This window comes from Engystomops pustulosus, chromosome 9, assembly GCF_040894005.1.
Source record: "Engystomops pustulosus chromosome 9, aEngPut4.maternal, whole genome shotgun sequence".
Lineage (NCBI taxonomy): Eukaryota > Metazoa > Chordata > Amphibia > Anura > Leptodactylidae > Engystomops > Engystomops pustulosus.
Window position 1 is genome coordinate 76,292,030 of NC_092419.1, and position 16,230 is coordinate 76,308,259.

The following is a 16,230-nucleotide window of genomic DNA, read 5'->3' on the forward strand; positions in this document are numbered from 1 at the left end:
TTTGGCAAACTTTTCTGTACCTCTGCCTTTGGTGCGGTGTGTGCATTTGTGGATTCATTTTGTTCAGCGCTTTGTCCCTGCTCATCAGTGTGTTCTGGTGGTTGTTCTGGGGGTTGTGCAGGGGTGTGCTGAAAAAATTTATTACAAGCTGGAATGTGTGTTTTGTCACATGTAAATTCAAAGCATAATTCTGCATCAGTTATAGCCCAAGTTGATATTTTGATCATATTTTCTTCTAAATCACTGTAAGTGGGGCAGTTTAAACAAGCATAATAAGGACTTATCCAGTCCGCATGCATAAGTAAATCATTGTCCGTTAATTCTGTATCATTTAACTGTATTCATAACAGTTGAGTCCATACTGCAACAGGAGTTGGTACAGCGACCAAACAAGATTCCAGGATATTGCTGGTATATACATTTTTTAGGCAAAAGTCTGTCATATTCAGTACTCGAGCTAGGTACAGCCACATGTTCTCCTTCGTTCTCCATAGATCTCTCTCCCACTCTCTTGCTCCTCGACTTAGGTTGTTCTCGGACCAGCTGGGGGCTTGATAGGGCTCGCAATAAGTCCACAATAGCACCAGCACAAGACATCCGATGAGGATTAGTGGGATCCAAACCTGATAGGAGATAGAAATTACTCACGTAAGTACACTTCATTGGCTGGGGTGTACTGATACTGAGTTGCACCAGGTGCCATAGTAACCAGCACATTATCAGTGCCTTTTGCAATTACTTCAGCTGGTGTGGGAAGACCTTGGGCTGTTTTACACATACTTTGCTCCATCTGAGTGTCCAAAACCTTCAGGACCTTATACAGTCAGGAGTATAGGAGCATCTCCTTTAGCTAGGGTGATTTTTGGTATGACAAGACTAGCAATTATTCTATCTTCTCTCCCTCCTGAATTCCCAATGCTTCTATCTCAGTGTTATATAAAATCGCACTAATTTCACCTCGGTAATCAACATCCATTACCTCATTACTTACCTGTACACCACGTAAACCCAAGCTGGATTGTCCCAGGATTATATCTTGAGTTCCCCTGGGATTCTGTACTACTTCACATGGATTGTTTTTGTAGCTCTAGGGATTTCAACAAGTTTCATGTTTAATTTTCCTATCACAACTGGATTAACTTTCACAAATTTTACTTCAAAAGCAAACTTCTTATCATGCAGCTGCATTCCAAATGTCTATATCTATAATGCATTCAGGGACTGGGACTAGAACAATTAACAATACTACAATAAAACACTACTATTTGACAGGAAGATTCCTTATTTTTAGCCAGATTTTTACTCAAGTGCATATGATTTTCTGATACCAAGCACTGTAATAGTCACTTTTTGCCCAGAGTGTTTGCTTGGATTTCCATAAATAAGTGTAGCCTCTGCCCCGTATCTACTTATGCAAATACATTTCAATAATTTTTTGTCTCTTTAATCAATTAGCAAATTTACATGGGGTCAGGCATTCTACACTTCTACACCGTGGGCTTGGCTATTCTGTCAGTCGTATAACTCCTGGGAAGAATTTTCCCGAAACAACTCCTTCTTTAATTCAGTGGCTGGGGCATGATCTTTTCTGATAATTGGTTTGGCAATTAACTGCGGAGGGTCTATGATTGTATCAGAGGGATCTTCCCAATCATCATTCCCCTTTGAATCACCTGAGTTGTCCTGATCCATAGAAAAGAACACTGAGGCATCAAGTTGGGAAGAGTTACAATCAATCCCAACACAAAAAACTGTCAAAGCCACCCTGTGCTGCTTTATCTTCCCTCGCCGCTTTCTGTATTTATATCAGGCTGCCCTTACAAATGCCTCTTCTGCCACATTTTTATACAGAAACACTTTGTCAGCCAACATCTGCCGCTGATATCTATGCATAGTTTCCTGAGACTGTAGGGTTAACAGCGGCTGTTCTAATTCACAGACAAGATTCTGTAAAAGCATTTTCTCCTCATTCTGCTGCCTGCATTCTGTAATCAAAATCCACACATTGCCTTCACTGATCTGCAATTTTTCTAAACACTGTATAACATCTACCGGGCTACAATTAGTTAACTGTTCCTTCCAGTTTTCACTTAATCCAGTAGTTTCAGTAGTTAAAGTTGAGTAAGGAGCCTGCTCCCAACCCAAAATACACTTAAACATTTTACTCATGATCATTTCTCTTAATTCTATAAATAGAAATCCTTGCCAGACTACACCAAAAATGTATTACAAAGAGTGACAGGTTCTTTGGATTTCGTGTTATAGAACAAGAAAAATTACACAGTCAACAATATTTAAAAAGGTTTATTGCAATACAAAAGTACATAAAGAGTTAAATAAAATGTAATACTCACAACACTGTCAACTTTCATTGTTGAGCTCCGGCACACAAATCTTCACGGGCTTATCAACTTACAACACTGTCCAGCATCATTGATGACCTTCCGGCAGGTAGGGATCTTCACGGACTATCACCAAGCAGTAGAATGACAGGTATTGACAGGTAACATCAAGTTTGTTCTCCAGGCGCCCCACAGAGATACAAACTGCAACAGTATATAGCTAGCTTTCAATTCTATTCTGTAAGTCTGCCGCTAGGTGATAGTACAGAAGTTTTATACCCCATGTCTGTGCGTCACCAAACTATATGGAAAAACATATGTATGCACATGTTTTCTCTCATTATTCTCCTAATGGTATAGTTTCCCATGAAAGTGGCCAGTTTTCATTGGAAAGCATCCCAGGAGATGAGCGCATCCCAGCAGGTGTGTAATGCCTAACAGAGTGCCAAATAAGGATAAGAATATGTCAAACTTAATGAGAATAAAAATGTCAAATATAATGAGGATCCAAATATGTTGATTTGGGCTCATTCACAGTTGAAATAAGGTTACATGAACTGTCTTTTATAGAGAAGACATGTTGTATCTTCGACTCCATTTTGGTTTTCCATTACACAGCAGGTTGCTTTTATTTACACCCCTAGCCCCATGTACATAAACATGCTCAGCCTCTGGCACTGTGCTCAAACTGTGGGATCTGACCAGCACAGAGTTTTTATTCCCAAGAGCTGAGCTTCGGGAAAACCACTGGGAAGCTGCTTGAGTGCTGGAGGCTAAAACTGCAGAAGCAGCAGCAAAAAGAAAAGAGATGAACAAAGAGAAACAAAGAACGCTATCGTAGTGTAGTAAGTCAGTGTTTGTATATAATCAAGTGTTGCAGATTCAACTCTCACCTTGTTGCGCCACTAATGCGCCTGTAAATACACATTTTGCAGGTGGGAGCCTGAGTCCTCTTCTTAGTGGTAGTTCGCTCCAGGGGCAAAAAACCTATCCATGTAAAACTCAAAGACCCAGTAGTAGAAGGGAAGAGTGTATGTGTATGTTTTATATGAACTGATAAAGGCTCAGTTTCTAAAACCAAAATGCGTTGCTATGAGTCAATTAACTTTTTATGAGATCTCATTCCGAGGACTGTACTTTTGGATGCCAGTGACATACACTCTTCCCTTCTACTACTGGGTCTTTCAGTTTTACAAGGACTGAGCTTGTATGTGTGCAGGGGGCCTAAGGGTGTGTTCTCACGTTCAAAGTTTATAAATGCAGTTTTTAAAGACAAAAGTGTATCAGTGGTTTTAATGGATGTGAAGGGGGCATGACCTGGCTATGGTGGAGAAAGAATGCACACAGCACTAGCTCCTGCTCCAAACCGGGCTATAGTCATGCAAATTTGCCCCAAACCAGCAGTTTCTAGCCCACTACTTGTGACCCAAATGAAGGAAGCTGGTCATGACTCCAGTGGCCCATCGCAATACAACTAAAGTTATCAGCAAGTACTTTACTAGCCAGGCGTCTGCTGCGACCCAGTAGCAAGAATACGACATGGCCGCCCCACCGCTCTACACCAGCTGAATTCCACAGTGGACAGCCCGAATCCAGCTGCACTCGGACCACCGGTACGTGTGATGGTGGTGAGTGCCAAGGTTCACAACCCGGCTTGTCTGGCCACGATGGAGGAAGTTGCTCATAGCTCCCCAGAAATGCAGGAATATTAATATATGTAGCCGTTACAAGAAGAGGCAGCTCCTGTTGCAATTAATCATCCTGCCAACTCCGATGGAGGAGACAGCCGGGCGGCTCAGTTGGAGGCTGCCGAAGAGGGTCGGCACGCACTCAACGCGGCAGCAGAGAGGGGCCGGGCGACAGACCACAAAGCCCTACACCCTCGGCACACAGATAGTCCTCAGCCGCTAGATCGCACTACTGGTCTGTCTCCTCCCTTCAGCACAAATGCGGAGAACAAGCTACCCAGACCTGCAAACCCCGGTACAAGTTCCCTATTATCTGCAATGCCCCCTGCAGCGGAGGACCAGCTTCCTGATATCGGAGCTGAAATGGACTGCTGCCCACCCATACCAGTCATGCAAGCATTATCCCAGTGGTGCTTGGACGCACACTGCCTTCAACCCTTTCATGTGTGGCTCAGCCTTCTCAGGCCCATAGGGACTGCCTATGCTTTAAACACCAGGGACCCCTAGAACCCGAGGTTGCTGTTTCCCCAAGTCCCTCAGAGGGAGGCTTCCAGCCGCCGATGCTCAAGTAAATATTGGGAGCTTTCCTCAGCCATAGTGGAGACCTCCCTACAGGAGCCCTGGAGGATATCCCCTCCTCTCAGTTTCCGCTTCACAAAGGGGCTCTTAATGTGTGTGCTGGAGAAGGAGCTCCATCTGCCGGGAGACTACACGTCAACACCTCTGCTACCTGCTGATACAGAGTCCCCCCACCTACCTCGCTGACCCATTGGCCAACAACAGGGGACCCTTAGCATAATATACCATCTGCCTCAGCTACTCTCTGGCCTGGACCCCATTCTCCAGCCCTTCCTCCCACTCCAACCACAGACAAATAGGCTCAAATTGGTCCTCAACAGGCAGCACTACTGTCTCAGGCACTGGGGGGACTGGCTGAACTATGTCTCAACTCTGGCTCAAATCTGCCTTTGTTGAACGAGTGAACTCAGGAAGCAGCACTTTTTACTCACTCATACCAAATCCAGTACCGAGCTGATCAACTCGACGACGCAGAAAATAGAGGCAGATGCAACAACATTCGTGTAAGATGCCTACCAGAATCTGTAGAGTCCTCTCAACTACATGAGGTACTCCGCATAGTGTTCAATTCAGTTCTGGACAGGGACGGACTGTGAATTTAAAATGGCCCTGGAAAAAACTATAAAAGTGGCCCCATTTTATGGGCGGAGTCAAAACAAGTGGGTGTGGTCAAATAATGTGGGTGGGGTTACTACAGACAAATTCTTTTGCTAGTAAGTGAATCTAATGCGCAAAGAATGTGACCTTTAGATCAGTAAATGATGCAAAAACACGACCTGGTAAGCCTTAAATACCTTTGCCCTGTGCCATACATGTACAATTCAGAGAAAGAATATATTGATACTGCCTCCTATGTACAAGAATAATGCTGCAATAACACATTCAATCCTGCCTTCTATATACAAAATAAAAATACTACAATACCTTCTCCCATATACAAGCCAACTACTATAATACTGCCCCCTATGTACAGGAATATAACTACTATAATACTGCCCCCTATGTACAAGAATATAACTACTATAATACTGTCCCCTATGTACAAGAATATGACTACTATAATGCTGCCCCCTATGTACAAGAATATGACTACTATAATGCTGCCCCCTATGTACAGGAATATAACTACTAAAATACTGCCCCCTATGTACAGGAATATAACTACTATAATACTGCCCCCTATGTACAGGAATATAACTACTATAATACTGCCCCCTATGTACAAGAATATGACTACTATAATACTGCCCCCTATGTACAGGAATATAACTACTATAATACTGCCCCCTATGTACGAGAATATAACTACTATAATCCTGCCCCCTATGTACAGAAATATAACTACTATAATACTGCCCCCTATGTACAGGAACTACTATAATGCTACATATATACACAGAAGCGAACATGAAAAAAATCAGTATGTATCATATACAGCTACAGAAAACACATGAGATCCTCACCTATTGCATCCAGTGACCTCAGGTGTCGTGTCCCCGGATTGTTCCCGTTCCTCTTCTCCATTAGTTCCACCATCACCTTGTCTCTTCCTCCAGGTACACAGCTTTCCTGCAGAGTTTACCACACAGACGTCTTATGTTCTGCACTTTCCCATTGTCCCTTAACTGTCCCTTCTTCTGCTACCACCAATACTGTGCCCCAAATACTGTAATAGAGCCCCCTGAAATATTAGTACCACACAAATAGTGCCCCATAATGTAACACACTGTAATGGGAAGGGTAATTTATTTCTTCTTTCTCTCCTTTGACCCATCCCCCCCCACACACACACCCCAGTATTGATAGAGCTCCTACTATGACCCAGGCGTAATAATAATGGCCCCAGCCTACCCCAGACATAGAATTAATGCCCCCAGCCTACCCCAGACATAGAATTAATTGCTTCAGGCTACCCCAGAAATAGAATTCATGCCCCCTTCCTGCCCCAGACATAGAATTAATGCCCTCTGCCCGCCCCAGACATAGAATAATGCCCCCTGCCAGCCCCAGATATAGAATAACCCCCCCCCCCCCACCCCAGACATATAATAATGCCCCCTGCCAGCCCCAGATATACAATAATGCCCCCCCACCCCAGACATATAATAATGCCCCCTGCCAGCACCAGATATAGAATAACCCCCCCTCCGCCCCAGACATATAATAATGCCCCCTGCCAGCACCAGATATAGAATAATCCCCCCTGCCAGCCCCAGATATAGAATAATCCCCCCTGCCCGGCCCAGACATTTAATAATGCCCCCTGCCAGCCCCAAGTAGATAGAACAATGCAACCCCCCCCCCCCCTCCTGCCAAATAATTAATGCCCCCCCCACCCCAGACGTAATTAATGCTCCCCCCCGCCCCAGACGTAATTAATGCTCCCCATTCTATAATTTAAAAAAAACCAAAACATAATACTCACCTCTTGTTCTTCGGAGCAGGGTTCTTCCCGTCCTCGGTCTTCTGTGGCTTGGTGTAGAGGCGCGGGATAGTGACGTCACTGCTCCGCGCCTCTTACACCAAGCCGCGGAGCTACATGGACGGAGGAGACCTGACAGCTGGTAAGTGTCAGCCTCCTCCACGCTACACAGGTCGCGCAGTTACGTCATTTGCGCGACCTGTGTAGCTGCGTGTGTGCACAGACGCAGAGGCAGCGGTGCTGCGCTGTGTCTGTGTACTAATTAAAAGTACCTGCATCGTACGATCATATGATGCAGGTACTATAGATTATGTTAAAATCTGTAGGGAGGGAGTGCGGACCGGCCCCGGAACAGCCCTGGACCGGCCCACCGGGAAACTTCCCGGTGGGTACAATGGCCAGTCCGCCCCTGGTTCTGGGACTACCTGCAGACACCCCAGTGGGGCTAGATAGGGCACACAGAGCTCTCCACAGAGTCCAGTTGCTCAAGAAAATCCCAGGGGTGTTATATGTCATGCCACAGATATTAGTTAAAGGACACTGTCATGAACAAGGCTAGAGACTCCGAGCAGATAGTCTTTCAGGGTACCCGGCTGCAGTTATTGCCAGATCACTCTCGTCTGACTCTCCTAAAAAGGAAGGCTCTCTGACCTTTTCTTGACATCCTATGACAACACAAAATTCTGTTGCACTCCGGCTTCAAGTCAGGCGAGCCGGCACCACCTACAATATCCGACACCCCACTGATGTTCCTGCAGTAGCAGCCACCCTCAACCTGCTGACCCAGTGAGCCCACCTCGGCTCCAATACCCTCGAATAGCAGTTAATTCATCTGGAGATTGAAGGAGAGCAGCCGGAGTCTCCCTCAGAGTGGATGTTTATTTCCTGATTACAAAAGCTTTGTATTCTTGAGTATCCTTTTCAGTTTTATATATATTTATATATGTAATTCTATGTGGTATTTTATGTTGTTTTATTGCTGGTTTGATTTTAGTCACTTCTCATACACAGCGGCCCTGAGGAGAAGCCTTGTTTATGGTTAGACCGCCTTCCACTTTTCTTCTCTCCAGTTAACCAGTTACTCTATGTGTCTGCCACTCCAATGGTCTCTGTTGGGTGCTGAAATCCCGCGGGCTGCCTTGAAGCGGGGGGTCCTTGAACACAAGGGGACTCAACACTCCCCAGAAGCATTCACAAATCCTATGACATGCACAAACAAAAAGTAAATAGTGTTCCGAAGGGAGACCCATTTTAAAACAGCACATACCCCAGCAATTGGTTCCATAGTACCAACACAGAATCACGGTCCAGGGGTGTATCGATTGCACTGCATAAGTCACTACCGCATGTTATCCTGGAAGAGAAGGTGGATCCCTTGGGGTGATACGTTTTCCTCAAAGTAAAGTTCTATGGGCAGGTCTTTACCTGCGCTGCATGGTACCTTCCTAACCACTACTTGATACCTATGGGCAAGATATTAGTTGAGCCGTCAGAATTCACTAGAGGTACTTCACATTGGATCTGCTTATTGACTCCTTTTCTGGCTGAAGTTCAGTCCCTGCTAGACAACTTCGCTTCCTGAAGCAAGAGCTCCACACTCTCCAATTGATCAACGTATAGCGTTCATCCTCAAGATAGGAACTATTCATATTTCTCTCCAGCTCATAATTCATATAGCCGAATTGACTACTTTGTCCTAAGTCATGGAGCACTGAACTGGGAACCCACTGCCTCTATAGGAATTATAGCGCATTCCAACCATTTTATTAAACAAATGGCCAGAGCGGAGAGCCGCTGGATATTCGAGCTGGACACATTTGCCCCGAAGAGGTTAAACAACGAGATTGAGATTTTTGGTTTTTAATGGAGAAAGAAAATGACCATCGACTGATTGGTCTCTTATTAATTCACTACTTATAGACATGCACATTGATCTTTTAGTTTAATAAACAACATAAACAAAAATAGAGATTTTAACATAAATCAAGTGCAGTTTTTTAACCGTATGATTATTTTATACTTTCTTTTTTAAACTTGGGGGAAATACATAAATTTAATAAAGATTATTATATCCGCCTCCGAAATGATTGTAGAAATTTTATAATCATAATTTTCACTGAAATGTTAACAGTATGTTTACACCTATTATTTAATCACAACCTATGTAAATATCTATATTTTTGACACAAACAGAAGTATAGCTTATAGATTGCTTGAATAGATTCCGCAAAGATATTTGCAAATAAATATCAACCAACATATAGATGAATTTTTCACTTACCGCACTTAGAAGATTGAAGGTAGAACAAGCGGGCAGAGCTCTGTTGGAAGTTGATGAATTATGGCAGTGGCAGAGAAGGTTGAACTCTACCCTGAGGAAGAGAGCCGTAGCTCTTGAAAACGTGTTCGGTGCCTGTTCACCTATGTCCCACCGCTCCATCCGTAACTTAGAGTGACGTCAATATTAACTTCTGACTCATCATGTGGTCGAACCACCGGCCGGGGCTCCCACACTGAATTGCTCTGCTCTTGGACTGACTTCAAACTTAGCTCACAGAAAAAGGCATCTACTACATTGGATACCTACTATCCTTGTGGGACTATTCATACCGCGGACAAACTTCCTGATCATCATCATCTCCTCAATTGAAGACTGATTTTAATAAGGTGAGTTACCCGTTTAGCCAATACAGCTCTTCACTTCATATATCACTGTTTGCATCAGTAATCACAGTCAGCCCAGGTATATTGCTATTTTGTCTTCTATTGTGTAGTACACTTTTATGAGCTCAGGCGGCTCATATTATACCAGCAGCGACACCTATCTCATACCATTTATTCACATAGACCCCCAGCTTTGCACCAATGTCCCCCCTCTGTCCAACCATGCCCCGGTATATTTATCTCGTTCTTCCATTCATGGCACAGCGACCGTGGTCGTGGAGACTCAACGATATCCTACTTAATGGCTCGGTATGAGTGGCAGACCTTAAGCAGACACTAGACATCTTTCTCTCATCCCATGATCTGGCAAACAGCCGACTACCTCAACAGTGGGAGACACACAAAGGATCGCTAAGGGGCACCATAATTAAACATGGAGTTAGATTCAAAAAGGGCCAAGGGGCACAGATTGCAGCACTATTTAAGAAGCTCCAGACATTAGAGACCCAACATAAAAAGTCCCAAACCCCTGAGATAGAAGTAGAACTGCGTATAGCTAGAGAGTCACTTGGCTCCTTGCTCGATCAAAAATACTTGTGTCAACGCACATGGCTTCACAGCTACATGTACAACCACTCTAATAAATGCGGTAGGCCCCTGTCACGACTGCTCCATCCTTGGAGTGGCTCCAAATGAGATACGTAAAGAGTTTCACACTTACACATTACTTCAGTATGTATGACATTAAAGGGCTTTTCTCTGACCAGGATCAGGCCACTCTCAAACGCCGGATTGATTCTTATATCACTGAAACTTGATTGCCGGTGTTGGAGGGCGGGGTGGTCGAGGAGATCAGTGAACAGGAGGTGTACAACGCCATTAAAAAATCCCTGATGGCTTTACGTCAGCTTTTGATAAGCTTCTGAATGCTTCCCTCTCTGCATTCCTGGCAAGGACCTTCAGGTCTGGCTCCCCGGACACCTTATTTCCCGTCCAGTCAGAGGCGAACATAACAGTCATCCCTAAAACAGGCAAAGATCCTCTTCTGCCCTCCAGCTATTGTCCCATCCCTCTACTCAGCATAGACATCTCAGCATCTTGCTGTACTCTAAAATCCCGGTGGACAGTCTGGCTCCTCACCTCCCTTCTATCATTAACAAGAATCAAGTTGGATTTGTTAGAGGTAGGGAAGCGAGGAACAATTTGAACAAAACTTTTCTATTGATGCCAAGGCCCAATCATTCTCTTCTTATTTGCGATCTGTGGATGCAGAAAAGGCGTTTGACCGGGTGCGCTGGGGCTTTATGATGGCTGCATTGCAGCAAATAGGGTTGGGACCTTACATGGGCAAAATCCTGGCCCCGCAGCCCGTATTCGCTTCAACAGGGCCCTAACGGACCCATTCCCTATCTGGAATGGCACACAACAGGGTTGCCCCCTCTCAGCACTTGGTGTATGCCATTTGTAATAACCCCGACTTTCATGGAATACAGCTTGGAAAGAACCAATATAAGACAGCTCTGTTCGCAGACGATCTTCTAACCTATATTTCCTAGCCTTGTATCCTCTTTCCATTACTCCTTAAAGAATCTGAGATATTTAGCCATCTAAGTAACTTTAAAAATGTAACTACAGTAAATCAGAGGCTTTAAAATGTGTTCCCCCCCCCTCCCCCTCAGAAGTCCATGGATTATCCCAAATCTACTCCCTCCTAATACAAGAGTCTGACACTTCGGCTCTTCTGTGGATCTCGTCAGAGGACTGGCAGAAAGCTTTTCTTTAGACAAAAGCTCTAATCCGCTTGCTCTGCCCAGGAACGGAACTACAAAATACAGGAGGATGTTAACATCTTACATAGTAGGTCATCATATGTTAATTCCTCCTGCATACATTTGATGAGATTAAAATTAATATTGTTGACTGTTTATGCTCATTCTGGACTGACAGAATAAACAGGGTCTACATCACATGCTATCATTTGCATGGGCTCCTTTGTATCCCTGAGGTTAAGGACTATGCTCAACGAGTTACCAGAGATGCTGCAGGTAACACGTTTCCACCATATCATGTCATGTCTATCTATGTGTAAAAAAGAAAATATGCAAGAAATAATCAGTGCACCAGAAAATGCAGTATTGTGGCACAGCTATCTAGAGCAACTACTAGGAGGTGCAAAGTACGACTCCCTAGTCTTCACCATTTATTTAATAAAAAATTTCTCTTTTTGTTTTACATTTAATTTTTCCAGACTTTTCATCCAAAACGCTTGTTCATGCCCTTACACCGAAATACAACAGAGTTTGTTACAGCCGGGTACTGCCAGTGTGAAGAGGAGCCGACATCCTGGATCGGATCCTACGGTAAGCACACCCGGGGTCCAAGCCACAGGGGACATATTTACACGCCGCGATCATGCTCGAGTAAGGGGTGAAACACCCGGAATCCAAATTTGGTGTTAGTGCCGGGTCTACACTGTGATGACACAGGCTAGCCACAACACCAGCAGAACCTGATGCCCCACAATCTTCTTCTGACGCATTCACGTAGAAAGGCGGCGCGTCAGAAGAACTACCCTTAATGGCCGCTGTAAAAACCCGAGACGGTGGTCATTAAGGGGTTAATCAAATGCAGTGATTAATCAGACGCTGTGCTGTCCAATTCTACTCTGCACTGGTCAAAAGAGTGACACATTAATGCATCTTCCCCATTGCTCATTTAGTTGCAGAAAATTTCAAAATGTTTTGTGTTTTTTAATAGAGGAATTAGCCTTCTATCGCCTAGATATCTTAAGCTCTACCCTAAGTAAATAGATGTAGATATATTTTTTTTAAAAAGTTATTTTATTAAATGTAAAATATTTATATAAAACAGACAGTTACAAAAAGGAAAGCTTCAGATTGCCCCGCGGACTCAATACATTAAATAAGGATGCTTTGGGGGCACAACTTCACAGTTGAAAAAAAAAATTCACATTAACAATAAATTCAATTGGAAATGTTTGTCTTGGAGGAAAAATCAGCACTAAGTTTGCGCATTACTTCTGCATGACTCATTCCAAGCATTTCTTTCTTTGTTGAGCCATAATTCTCTTTAACAAATTTGGCAAATGGAGTAAGTTGATTGACAGAGGGACTTCCATCTTTTCGGGAGTTGGTCTGCAGAACAAGTTTTCCTTTACACAAGGCACAGACAAATTTCTCTGTGTCTAGAGATTTTGAGTGACGTCCAATTCTATTTCAAAAGAAAGATAACTGGTTAGAAAAACAAGGAAGGACAAAATTTTAGGTACGCAAATATTGTAGTTCAGTGCATTTTCTTTGCCTGAATAACAACAGCACCGCTAAAGAGAGGGGATCTGTCCCCAGGGATAGGAAAGCCAGACTTTAAAATTTCTATGCCTCAATGTGTTTCAGAGAACTGTACGAGACTTGTAAAATTTTATGTTAAACAACCACTCCCACATTACCTCAAGATACTTAATAATAAGAGGTACCCATTCTTCCACTTATCCCCCCCCCCCCATGTTAGAAATACAGAGAGAAAGTAAAATAAATGGGAGGGAAATAAACGGTGCTGTTGTGGTTCAAGGAAAGAAAATTACCGGTACGTAATTACCCATTAGTACTGTTAAATCCCAGTGGGAACTATTTTTTAGGTAAGAAATATACAAGATACAGTCCTGAGAAGTTTTAAATAAAGGCCAATGCAGAGACCTGCACCTTAAAAGACATCTATCAACAGATCAAGGATTGTAAACCAAACATACAGACATTGTGGTGTGTGCCCCCTCTGGCAGGATCTGCTCTTTCTGAGAAGCCTGTTCCCAACTAGGATTAGCCCCTCAAGACCCAAGCCGTCAAGTGAAGTCTGTTCATGGGATAAGAGACTGGCCCCTGAAACAGATGGTCTGCTCAGTTGGGAAGGAACCAGGGGTCCAACATTGATAACTCTCTCAGGACTAAGAGCATAAGCTAGCCTGAGCTACCTCTTCACTGACAGTGCATCCACACCCCAAGGCCCATTTTGTGGATTTAAGGGAAGAATCTCAGCACTTGAAGTTCAGGGGATGAGGAAGCAGTTTAGCGATACACATGGGGCATCATTGTTCTCCCTTATCCCAAGCCGTGATATTTAAGTTAATGTGACTATACATTTTTGTTTACTATAGCATGAATTATTGCAGTATACCTGTCTGAACGACCATATGAGGATTATCCCTCATCGCATACATACTACTGGAGCATTGTCGTCTTTATATACTGCATGAATACAACTAACATTATAGCTGCACTTTTCTACTTTTATGTGCTGGGATTCGGAACATTCTTGTTCTTATCCCCTTCTCCTGGGGCGTTTTTTTTTTTTTTTTTTTTTTAATGATTTTATATTTTTGTACTAAATAAAGATTTACTTTTTCCACTATTGCATCTGCTCTTTGTTGTAAAATTACATTGCCTGACAAAATGTTTTCATTAAAACTGGAGATAGAGATATATATATATTTTATATATCTTTTCAGACCTCCTGCACAGCCGCTAAGTCCGTAAAATGTGAGAATTAGCCCAGGTTCCCTGGAAGACCCAATCTTTTAAATGTGCCCCCAACCCCAGGTGCTATATCTGTAGTTAACACTTTAGGGTTTTCCCGCTTCTAGGGTAGACCCCAACTGAGAAGCGGGGACACGCGAAAAGCGCGTCGTGGTAGCGCATTCCCGCTCACCAAGCACTCACACATTATGGGTAGGTGGATTCAGAAAATACATTTTCAGAGAAAATAATGGGAAATTCTAATTATTACCCTTATGTGCATCTTTTTTTTTTGTTGGAGTTACATAGACAATCATGACATTCATAAATTTATATGACAGATTGACATACAATTGCACTGGCACTTTGTTATAGAAACTGTATTAGTCTGCACACATCAAGTCGTCTAATGAGAAAAAATAACTGAGAATTAAATGTGTTTTGGTGATGCGGTGATGTATCAGATGGATCTTCGGAAACAATTAATTTTGTTATGCATTTCCACAACGTAGTGATATTTTTTAAATTGCATTTATCAAATAAAATGAATTGAATTTTAAACCACCTTGTGATAAATGGTGTATGAACCGGTCTTCACTCATAAGTATTGTGGGTTGAGTATAGTTGTCTGAGTGGGTTCAAATAAAGTGAATTAGTCTCACCGGTAATTCTGTTTCCATAAGTCCACCATGACGGCACCTGGAGGTTGCACCTTGACCTTTGGTAGGGACAGGATGTTGCGAAAGTTATAAGGCCCCTCCTCTGCCGCTGTTCCCCAGTGTCTTCCAAATAACCACCGGAGGTTCTGGTAGAGCGCTAGAAGATATTAGCCAGACATCATTAATAACACAGGGCAGGGTATATATAGCCGTCATGGTGGACTTATGGAAACAGAATTACCGGTGAGACTAATTCACTTTTTCCATAGCGTCCCCCATGACGGCACCTGGAGACTTACCAGATAAATAGACTAGGGAGGGACCACAGCCTGGAGAACTTTCCGTCCAAAGCTCAAGTCATGGCTAGAGGGTAGATCCAGGTGGTAGTGTTTTGGGAATGTCGATGTACTTGACCACGTAGCTGCCTTGCAGATCTGGGAGATAGATGCTCCCCGTTTCTCTGCCCAGGAAGTAGACATAGCTCTAGTAGAATGGGCTGTTATGCTTTCTGAAAGACTCACATCTTGCAGCTGGTAGGATTTAGAGATAGTCTGTTTTATCCACCTAGCAATGGTGGAACTTGATGATTTCTCTCCTTTATTTTTTCCCCCAAACTGAATAAATAGGTTTCTGCACTTTCTGAAAGACTTGGTTCTGTCTAGATAAATTATGACAGCTCTTCTGACATCAAGAGTATGCCAGAGTGCTTCCTTCTCATTCCTTGGGTTGTTACAGAAGGATGGTAAAACGATTTCCTGACTTCTATGGAAGTCTGAGACTACCTTTGGAAGAAAAGACGTATCTAATTTCAGTACTATTTTGTTTTCCGAGATGATCAGGAAGGGTTCTTTGGAGGATAGGGCCTGAAGTTCTCCAATTCTCCTGGCGGATGTTATGGCCACAAGGAAGGAAGTTTTGAGAGATAGGTCTTTCAGGCTGCATTCCGAGAGTGGTTCGAACGGAGGCTTCATAAGGGAGTTTAGGACTAGTGATAAGTTCCACTTAGGAATATCGGATCTGATTGTAGGTCGCAGTCTTAAGACTGCTTTCATGAACATCTTCACCCACTTGTGCTCTGCTAAGGGGGAAGTCAAAACAGGCGCTTAGGGCCGATATTTGGACCTTAAGGGTGTTAGGTCTTAACCCTTTAGAAAACCCATCCTGTAAAAAATCAAGAATTTTAGCGATATTTGGTTTGCCTGGAATCGGGGAAAGGTCCTCGCACCAAGATATATACTTTTTCCAGATTTTGTAGTATATTTTGTTGGTGATTGGTTTTCTGCTTGCTATTAGGGTCTGTATGACCTGGTGAGAGATTCCTTTAGCTAGGAGCAATTCCCTTTCAGGAGC

General features: G+C 43.4%; 1 protein-coding gene across 4 annotated transcripts in view; it reads right to left on the bottom strand.

Moving 5' to 3' along the window:
• Positions 1 to 12,516: 12,516 nt before the first annotated feature.
• The window catches only part of LOC140076905 (germ cell nuclear acidic protein-like), a 38,677-nt gene continuing 34,963 nt past the window's right edge, over positions 12,517 to 16,230 (bottom strand). For all 4 annotated transcript variants that reach the window (XM_072123691.1, XM_072123689.1, XM_072123692.1 and 1 more), the window contains one exon: positions 12,517 to 12,926. In XM_072123691.1, coding sequence (XP_071979792.1) covers positions 12,680 to 12,926 — 247 coding nt within the window. In that variant the 3' untranslated portion in view covers positions 12,517 to 12,679. The remainder of the gene's footprint in view (positions 12,927 to 16,230) is intronic.